Source organism: Poecilia formosa, unplaced genomic scaffold, assembly GCF_000485575.1.
Source record: "Poecilia formosa unplaced genomic scaffold, Poecilia_formosa-5.1.2 Scaffold278, whole genome shotgun sequence".
In the NCBI taxonomy this organism is placed as follows: Eukaryota; Metazoa; Chordata; class Actinopteri; order Cyprinodontiformes; family Poeciliidae; genus Poecilia; species Poecilia formosa.
In genome coordinates this window covers 780062-790309 of record NW_006800217.1, presented here as the reverse complement: position 1 = coordinate 790309, position 10248 = coordinate 780062, and the positions used below count along the sequence as shown (strand labels likewise).

General features: G+C 37.8%; 1 protein-coding gene across 3 annotated transcripts in view; it reads left to right on the top strand.

The window, feature by feature from the left end:
- Window positions 1-10000, top strand: part of gss (glutathione synthetase) — a 14968-nt gene extending 4968 nt beyond the window's left edge. For all 3 annotated transcript variants that reach the window (XM_007571319.2, XM_007571317.2, XM_007571320.2), the window contains exons 3-13: window positions 2004-2149; window positions 2888-2963; window positions 4125-4264; window positions 4642-4758; window positions 5009-5089; window positions 6148-6225; window positions 6314-6383; window positions 7834-8028; window positions 8130-8211; window positions 9210-9399; window positions 9764-10000. In XM_007571319.2, the coding sequence (XP_007571381.1) occupies window positions 2004-2149; window positions 2888-2963; window positions 4125-4264; window positions 4642-4758; window positions 5009-5089; window positions 6148-6225; window positions 6314-6383; window positions 7834-8028; window positions 8130-8211; window positions 9210-9399; window positions 9764-9887 (1299 nt within the window). In that variant the 3' untranslated portion in view covers window positions 9888-10000. The remainder of the gene's footprint in view (window positions 1-2003; window positions 2150-2887; window positions 2964-4124; window positions 4265-4641; window positions 4759-5008; window positions 5090-6147; window positions 6226-6313; window positions 6384-7833; window positions 8029-8129; window positions 8212-9209; window positions 9400-9763) is intronic.
- The last annotated feature ends 248 nt before the right edge of the window (window positions 10001-10248 follow it).

Here is a 10248-nt window from a genome sequence, read left to right as displayed (position 1 = left end):
TCATTTTTAATATATAGCATTTTTATAACAACTGAAGGTAACACAGTTACTTTATTGAGCTATAAGATGGCACAATGTGCCTGGAACATGCAGAATATTTTACATACTCACTGAAGCTCTGCTCTTTCTGCATTATTTAATTTAAAAGTCATGAACCTTTTGTGTTTAAGGTATTAATAACTTAAGATTTTTGCTATATATATATATGGGCTTCTTGTTTTTCTTTTTTGCAGTCCATCGTGTTGGGTCTTAATCGTTCTGACTACATGTTGGACCAGAGAGAGGACCAAACGTCTTCTCTGAAGCAGATAGAGATCAATACTATTGCTGCCAGCTTTGGTGGCCTCTCCTCACAAACACCAGAGGTACACAAGTAAGTTGTTCAGCAAAAGATTGCACAGATTTGTATTTTTACAGAACAAAGATGGAAATAATACATTTTCATCCATACTGTAGCCGGGCAGAGCTGCTGGAGTAGAGGAGAAAGCAATGTCTCAACCAAAAAAATAATATGTGAACAGATGTCTACAAAAGAAACAAATCAAAACTAAAGTAACAAAATGAAACCTGTTTTAAAGTGACTGGTGTGAAACAAAAATTTTGATTTTTGTTGAAAGAAATTTCCTGCTTGAATGTATTAATCCATTGTTTAATCAAGACAAAAAAATAACAGTTTAAAAATGAAAAAGAGGACAAAACTTCAAAACTTGTGTAAAGACTACAGAAGGTTCCCTCCCTCCGGCTCCACAGGCACATCCTGAAGGTGGCTGGGAGGCTGGAGGAGAGTCAACGAATCCTGGACAACAACCCTGCAGCTGGTCTGGCCAGAGGACTGGCCAAAGCCTGGGAGCTGTATGGATCAGAGAGGTAACCCACACAGATATCAGAATAAGACAACTTTAAGGCTGACTGTTTGCATCCTGTGGTTAAAGCAGATCAAACCCCAGAGTGGACAGTATAATACAATATAACACACAAACACTTTCGGCTAAATACTCCATGTTAACAAACAGTTTCAACTGTTTATGTTGTTATCTTTCTAGTCAGAGAACTTTATTTTTTATGATGGAAGCTGACGGTGTTGCCATGAGTGTTTTTTTTGTTGTTGTTGTTTCAGGGCGGTTGTCATGTTTTTGGTGGAGGAAGTCCAGAGGAACATCTTTGATCACCGATACATTGAAAGCGAACTCTGGAAGAGGTAAGAGTCAGGTCATTCGTCCTAGAAGGCGGAGCAACGTCCACCCAAGTGTTTTGAACAACATGACCTTTGGAGATTAAAGGATTTCTCAAACCTGCATGAAAGAATCTAAACAACACTCAAGTTATGTTGTTGAAGAAGGAATAACATATTTGATTTTACATAATACTGCCCCTTCAAATACTAAAGAAAAACCCAAACAAAATTATCTAAATTACATGATCAGAACCCACAGAAGTCCTAATCTGTCTTCTTTCAACATGAATGAACTCTCCAGAGAAAACATGGCTTCTGACCTGAAGGTTAAAATTTCAACAGTTTGTGTCCAGGATGTGTGGGTTTTCCTGTATAAGTTGGAGGCAACTTCAGCCCTGATGATCCTCTCTGCACACCCTTATTGATACGATCATTATCACAACATTCAACAACCAATTATGTTTTCTTAATATCATACATTCCTTTGTAACGCTGAAGAGTGTTGTTGTTGCTGTGTCTTGTTAGCTTTTAGTTGTGATACACTCACTGATAACTTGTTATCTGACCAGGGATCACCAGTGTTGGGGCCATAGGGCACTTAGACTGAAAATCTGACAATTCCTCAGCACCTCTATACTTAAAATTGTAAACCTGATTTGCGTAAATCAGGGGTCCCCAAACTACGGCCCGNGCCACTGTGCAGCCCTAGACCAAGAAATCATCTCAGGAATATGCTCTTCAGCACAATTAGTTTTCTGTGTTAATTCCTCTCAGACCCAGTAATTGTTTTTTTTTCATATATTTCTTACATTTCCCTACTTTTTTGCAGTTGGTGACATATGCTCCATTCACTCTCTTCCCTTCGCCTGTGCCCAAGTCCGTGTTCCTTCAGGCTCTTTCGGTTCAGACACACTTCAACACGTTGGTGGACAAGATCAGCCAGGATATTGACTTCCTGCAGGAGGCTTTAGCCAGGTAGGATGCAGCAGCACCGTCTGCAATTCATGGAACGGATATGTTTTTGTGTGCAAAGTGATGCTAGGAAACAAGGTTATTATAATTAACTAAAACAAACACAATAACAAAAACTGAAATTGACCTTAACTGAAATAAATAAAAGAAATTAATTAGGAAAGATTACAACTAACTGGAACTAAAATTATAGCATATACTTTTTTGCGTATAAGAATGTATATAATCCCTTCTGATCCCACTAAGGGACAAAGGTGTATAGAAAATGGATGGATGGACGGATGGAAGAATATATATATGTTTTTAATAGCCTTTTGAAATTGATGTTGACTGTGAGAAAACACTAGTCAGTTGACAACAATAATTAAATAGATTTTTTTTTTAAAATAGGATCTTCTGTTTTGTATTCATTACCCAATTGATGTATTCATAATCATAATATAATATTTTGACCTTTTTGAATTTTGCACCTAAAACTTGACCAAAGTATGAAAAAGTAAAACTACTCCAATAACTAATTAAAACTAAACAATATTTAACTAATATTGGCTAATAAATCTAGTAAACCCACTCTGAAAAATTATTTAAACTAACTGAATTAGGAAAACAAAAAAGCACAATGAAGTAAAACTATAATTAAAAATCCAAAGCTATTATAAACCCAGTGTAGTCAGATACAGTCCCTCATATGTTGTTTTTCCTACCTGGTCAGGACTTTAAGAGTTTGTTTTTTGCTTACAGCACAATAGAAGTGGATGATTTCACCGCCAGGTTGTTCAAGATCCACCAGCAGATCCTAAAAGAAGGAAGATCTCAGGTACGGTTACCTTTACATGAGCAGTTCTGGACAAAAGTCTTTGCAGTGACTGAAATGTTGTTCAGTTTATGCAGTCAGAGTTCACATTGTTTACATAATGTGGTCACAGTGATTGGATGTGTGCTACAAACATTAGCTTAAAATGTTTGTTTTAGATTAGAACTAAAAATCTGTTTTAACACTATTTTGACCTTCAGACAGAACAATCCTATAACTTTTTTTTAGTAAGTTCTCTGAAAGTAGGAATGACCCAGAAGTTAATATAAAGTACTCTAGTTTGAATTCCAAATGTTATGCAGAAAATTCAATGAGGAAATATTGAATCTACATTTGATTTTCATGTATATTCAAAGAAAGACATCTGAAAAATTTAAAAACTAAAAAATGTTGAAATGGCAAAACTAGATGTGTGCCACTCTCAAAACTTTTATTTCTATTGATTTATTGTTTTAGTAAGGCATAAAATTCTTGTTATAATCAAAATGTATTCAAAAAATATGGTTTATAAACCATAAAATCCAAATTTTACGTTTAAAAATTGAAAACTGAAATCCTATTGAAAACAAAGAGGTGAGCTAAGACGTTCTCTGATGCTTTAATGGGTTTTTTAAAGGTCAGTAAAATTGACTATTTTGAGCTTTACATCATGTTATAATGTCATTCCCTCATCAAAAACATTACTGGAGTGTTGCCTTGATTCTTTCATCGATGGTTGAAAAATTCTTTAATCTCCTATAGCCACAGTTCCAGTTAACACTGAAATGTTGTTAAAGGGTTAATAGAGGAGCCATGTTGTGATAACTTCCTGAAGGCGGAGTTTCAGAAAGAGCAGGAGTTTTTAGAGAGATGGAGGTTCACTTTCAAAGCGTTAAATTACACAGTCTATTTTCAGTCATTTTTAATATATAGCATTTTATAACAACTGAAGGTAACACAGTTACTTGATTGTGCTATAAGATTGCACAATGTGCCTGGAACATGCATAATATTTTACATACTGAAGCTCTGCTCTTTCTGCATTATTTAATTTAAAAGACATGAACCTTTTGCGTTTAAGGTATTAATAACTTAAGATTTTTGCTTTGTTTGCACTGAATGTTCATCACTGGACCTCAATTAGTACCTTCATATATATGGGCTTCTTGTTTTTCTTTTTTGCAGTCCATCGTGTTGGGTCTTAATCGTTCTGACTACATGTTGGACCAGAGAGAGGACCAAACGTCTTCTCTGAAGCAGATAGAGATCAATACTATTGCTGCCAGCTTTGGTGGCCTCTCCTCACAAACACCAGAGGTACACAAGTAAGTTGTTCAGCAAAAGATTGCACAGATTTGTATTTTTACAGAACAAAGATGGAAATAATACATTTTCATCCATACTGTAGCCGGGCAGAGCTGCTGGAGTAGAGGAGAAAGCAATGTCTCAACCAAAAAAATAATATGTGAACAGATGTCTACAAAAGAAACAAATCAAAACTAAAGTAACAAAATGAAACCTGTTTTAAAGTGACTGGTGTGAAACAAAAATTTTGATTTTTGTTGAAAGAAATTTCCTGCTTGAATGTATTAATCCATTGTTTAATCAAGACAAAAAAATAACAGTTTAAAAATGAAAAAGAGGACAAAACTTCAAAACTTGTGTAAAGACTACAGAAGGTTCCCTCCCTCCGGCTCCACAGGCACATCCTGAAGGTGGCTGGGAGGCTGGAGGAGAGTCAACGAATCCTGGACAACAACCCTGCAGCTGGTCTGGCCAGAGGACTGGCCAAAGCCTGGGAGCTGTATGGATCAGAGAGGTAACCCACACAGATATCAGAATAAGACAACTTTAAGGCTGACTGTTTGCATCCTGTGGTTAAAGCAGATCAAACCCCAGAGTGGACAGTATAATACAATATAACACACAAACACTTTCGGCTAAATACTCCATGTTAACAAACAGTTTCAACTGTTTATGTTGTTATCTTTCTAGTCAGAGAACTTTATTTTTTATGATGGAAGCTGACGGTGTTGCCATGAGTGTTTTTTTTGTTGTTGTTGTTTCAGGGCGGTTGTCATGTTTTTGGTGGAGGAAGTCCAGAGGAACATCTTTGATCACCGATACATTGAAAGCGAACTCTGGAAGAGGTAAGAGTCAGGTCATTCATCCTAGAAGGCGGAGCAACGTCCACTCAAGTGTTTTGAACAACATGACCTTTGGAGATTAAAGGATTTCTCAAACCTGCATGAAAGAATCNTGTAAACCTGATTTGCGTAAATCAGGGGTCCCCAAACTACGGCCCGTGGGCTGGATCCGGCTCGCCTCCACATTTGGTCCGGCCCCCTGAACAATACCAGAGAGCATTCAGATTTTTTTTCCAATTATTGTATTTTCCGGTTTATATGTGAATTTTCTTCAACCGCCAGGGGGCTCTTTAGCAGGAAGTGTATCCTGTAAACTGTAGGGCGCATTGCTGCCATCTGTTGGAGTTTTAGGGAACTGCTTGACTTTTATGTTATTTAATCAGTACAGTTGTTTGCTGGCGGCAGAGCAGATGAACACGTGTCTGTTATGAACGCCGCATTCCAGGTTGAATTCTTCGAAGCAAGTAGCAACTTATACTTCAAAACGAGCCTTTATGTTAACATATGAGAAATAAATATGTTAAAGTTACTTTCCCTCAATGGAATATATACTGGTCAGTCCCAGTCACCGTTTCATTCATGGTTTTTGCCCATGTGCTTTCTGGGTAAAAATCAATCGAGAAAATCCCCCCCCGGTCAACAATCTCCGGCCCCCCACCAGAGAAGGGAAAAGTTATGTGGCCTTCACAGGAAAAAGTTTGGGGACCACTGTTAACTTAACAAACGTTAAACAAACGTTAAGTTACCTTTGTACATATCTGCTTATTAATCGTTATTGTACAGATTGTTTACAAAGCACTTTTGTACAGACTGTACAGATCATTAATTTTCACTGTTCATACTGTACAGAATCTTACATTTTATATTTTATGCATTTATCTTATTTTTATTTTATTTTTCATATTGTAATTTGATCTGTGTGTATGTGTATGCTGCAACTGCACAGTAATTTCCTGGTTGGGATGAATAAAGTACTTCTATTCTTCTATTCTATTCTATTCTGTTGTAAATGGAGAAATTGGATGTATTGCTCATGGTGTTGTAAACTCTGTGTGTTTCAGAAACATTCCCACAGTAAGAAAACGGTTTGATGACGTCTATAAAACAGGATCTCTTGATCCAGACAAGAGGCTTTTTGTGTAAGTCAAGTTCTAGAGATGTGTTGATCCCCGCCCCGGCTAATCGCTGGATGTTAGGATAGGTAATAATAATTTACTTTAATTTCAGGGATGGAAAAGAGGTGGCGGTGGTGTACTTCAGGAATGGATACATGCCGCAGAACTACACTAATGAACAGGTATTTCAAAACAACTCCATTCCTCAATTATTATGGGCAGGACTTTTTCACATCCTTACCATTCTTCACTGAAACCAAATTAACTCATCATTTTCTCCCAGGCCAAAGATGCTGGAAAACTGGGTTATCCGTTTTAAAAAGTCAACTTGTAAAGTTGTGTCAAGTGATTTGTTGTTCGTCTGATCATGTTCCTGTTTCCTGTGAACAAAGAAGAACAAACGGTTTTCACACTCTGCTGGTCAGTGTGTCCACTGGTCAGTCAGGAATGTAGGTTCAGAGAAAACAGGCAACACTCGGCCCAAAACTGGTTCAGACAAAAAATGAGCTGCTATGGAACCAGTGTAGCACTTTATACATTTATTAAGCTAAGTGATCATCAATAACAAATTTAAAAGGGTGATAGATGAAAGAGGGTTGGTGTACTTATCATCAATAGGCAATTTATCAGTTTTAATACTGTATGATCACTGGAGTTATTCACTAATAGAATCAAGAACTGAATCGTAAGTAACCTCACTGATCTATTCTGAAATTAGTGATTAAGTCTGAAAAACCAAGATATTACAAAGGAAACACTCAGAAAAAAAGGCTAGACATAATAAACTATTAATGAAACTTTAAGGGCTTAACTCTTAATAAGTTTCTGCTCTTTGTGGAGTTTTAAGAAAAGTCTCAATCTAATTTGGAGCCTCACAGTGCTGTTTAGGGAAATCAAAAAACAAAGTGGGATGAGCATTTTTCAAGACACGGCTGCACAATGTCTCATCACCACGATATCAGTGTGTGCAATGTTCATATCACAAAGGACTGTTTGAAGGGCAGTAACTGTTGCCAGCAGAGAGCAAGCTTTTACACTAGACACAAACAACATTGCCAGAAATGCTGAAGCTCACAGAGTAGGAAGCACAGATTAGAAAGAAGAAAATAGGCATGTATTTCACCCGATATCGTTTGTGTCCAAACGAAACCTAAAACAATTTTAGGTTTTTCTTTGTCTGATTCAGCGTTTGGAGAAACCAGAAATGATCATTTTTTTGATCCAGAGTTCCAGAGTGGATGCATTTCAAAACGTTAACTTTGTGGTCCATCTTTCTGTAACCCGAATGCTCCTCAATAGCAAACGTGGCACTGTTTGCTGTTCTGTGTTTTTCACATAGCTGCATGTGAATGCTACAGCGCCACCGATTGGCCAGGTAGGCCTACTACAGGCCTTTCTGTGTCGCTCCATTCTATCGTGTGAACGCACGTTTTTTCGTAGTCGTTTCTGAAAATTTACTGTGTTCATCTCTGCGTGGACAGGGGCCTCGGGTTCTCGAAAATTTCCTACTTTAATTCACATCAAAACTGAAGATGACTCAAAGAAACAAACAAAAATAAAGTTAGCATATTTCTGAGTGCTTGGAGGAGACAGTAGAAGTTTAAAATCAGATTTGTGGGTTGTGAATTGCAGTGCTGGGATGTTCGTCTCATGATGGAGCGCTCTCAGGCTGTAAAATGCCCAGACATCGGCACTCACCTGGCAGGAACCAAGAAGGTCCAGCAGGTGTTGGCCCGACCCGGAGTTCTGGAGAGGTTCTTCCCTGATCAGCCTCAGGCAGTGCAACAGATGAGGGAAACATTTGCTGGCCTCTACACTCTAGACATGGTGACCAAAGGGAATTTTTATCCAATCGTTTTGCTAGTAAAATACAACAAAAAAAGTTTTCCTGATTTCTTTTTGTCTTGTTGTGGTTCTGTTGTCCACAGGGACCAGAAGGTGACAAAACTGTAGCAATGGCTTTGGCAGAACCAAACCGGTTTGTTCTGAAACCTCAGCGAGAAGGAGGAGGTAAATGTATATATTAAAAAAACGGATCTGCATGTAGTAATTCCTTATATATCGGCTACTTTGTATTTAACCTGATGATCTTCTAAGTTGGAGTTTCATTCTTGGTGTACGACAAACTTATAGGAAAAGTCTAAAAGTTTTAGGGACTGGAGGTGAACACTTCCTGCACATTTTAAAATGTTATGGGTCATGTTTTAAGTAAACTGCAAATGTGGACAACAAATACTTAAGACTAGGTTCTTGCGCTAACTCAGAAGTTAGCACAAAATGTTAGACACATTTTCAACATTGAATATCTGAAAGCTGCAGCTTTTAGATATAGCAGCTCAGAACTGAAGTCATGTTTTTGTTTTTCTTTTTGCAACTTATTTAATAATTTTGAGAAAAGCTGAAAACATTTGACCCCCACTATGAAGTAGTTTGCACTACCTGCCACTTTGGCCTGTTTTCCCTGTCTAAGCTGAATGATTATTATTTTTTGAAATGCACTCTTGGTTACTGGAACTTTATAATACATTTTAGTAATTGTTGTTTGGCTTGTTTATTTGGGATATTTAAAATGTTTTTCAGTTCCAGTGTTAGATTTTCTTTAGAAATGTTTTTTTTTCCTTTGATTGTGTTATTTGCATTAATAAGCAGTTATTATTATTGCATTAGTTGAAAATTGTTTTCTAGATGACAGTGCTATTATCATAGATTCTTTACCACAGTTTACCATCCAGCATAATTTATCAATTTAGTCCACTTTCTGTCCATTTGTGATTTTTCTGCTTTCAGCCTGTGTGTCAGTTTCTCCATTATGAACATCTCTTCCACCATCCAAATCAATGGGGCAAATCACAGCTCAGCTATCAGAGATGTTCTGTTAAAGAAGATAAACGCCTAAGCAGACATGTGCAGTCCTATCTCTGACCCTGGTTTAGTTTTTTTCCATCTTGAAGTTGACCGCTCTAATCAAATCCAGTTCTGTTGAACCTTAATCCATTCTGTTGTTCTAGGTAACAATATCTATGGTTCGGAGATCGTCAAGGTTCTCAGGGAGGTGAGGGGGAGCACGGAGCGGACGGCATACATCCTGATGGATAAAATTAATCCCGCTCCCATTCAGAACTACCTACTGAGGAGAGACTCTCCCCTCGTCATCAGTAACTGTCTGAGTGAACTGGGAGTGTTTGGAGCCTACGTAAGGTACGACGTTGTTCTCCTCAGTGCATGGCTATTTTCACACAATAAAGATGTTTTGTTGTCGAACCTTTAGCTTTCACTAATCTATGCTCTGTCAGTTCGGGACAGAATTTTACACAGCTGTCGTTTACTCCTCTGTCTCTAGTTTACGGCAGCTTAAAAGATATAAATTTCTGCCAGAAAATAAACTTTTTCATCTCCACGAGTTGTTGGACCAACATGAATATTTAGTCTTTTGAACTTGTGTGCAAAAATAGCGAATCACATTCTTTCAGCTGGATTCCCTCCACCAGGGGGAGCTTTTTGCAGGCATATCCTCTGTGTGCAGTAAAGTATGTTTCTCTCTTGTGTTCTTGTTTCCTTGCAGGCAGGGGGCGCACATGGTGATGAACGAGTGTGTGGGTCACCTGCTGAGGACCAAGAGCTCAGAGCACGCCGACGGGGGGGTAGCTGCGGGTGTGGCCGTTCTGGACAATCCTCTACTCGTCTAACGCACACAAACATGTCACACTGATTCAATCTGAGTCCAGAAAAAGAGACATCACATTCTCTTTCTGTGCAAGTTAGAGTTGTGTTTGATACATTTCTATTTCAGATCATAAAATCCTTCTATATAATATTTAATGCCCCTCTTAAAAAGAAAACAAAACGTTATATTCCTCGTTTTACAGAGAGCTTGTTATCAGAAGAAATACTGACCTCTGGTGGCAGGGGAGCTTAATTACACTACTGGAAGAGTTGACTGATTTAAAGTTTGAGTGGAGCTGTTCTGCTTTTAGAGCCACATGGAAATGTACATTTCCACCAAAAAACTTAATCTCAGAAATTCTCTAGAAAAATCTAAAATATTTC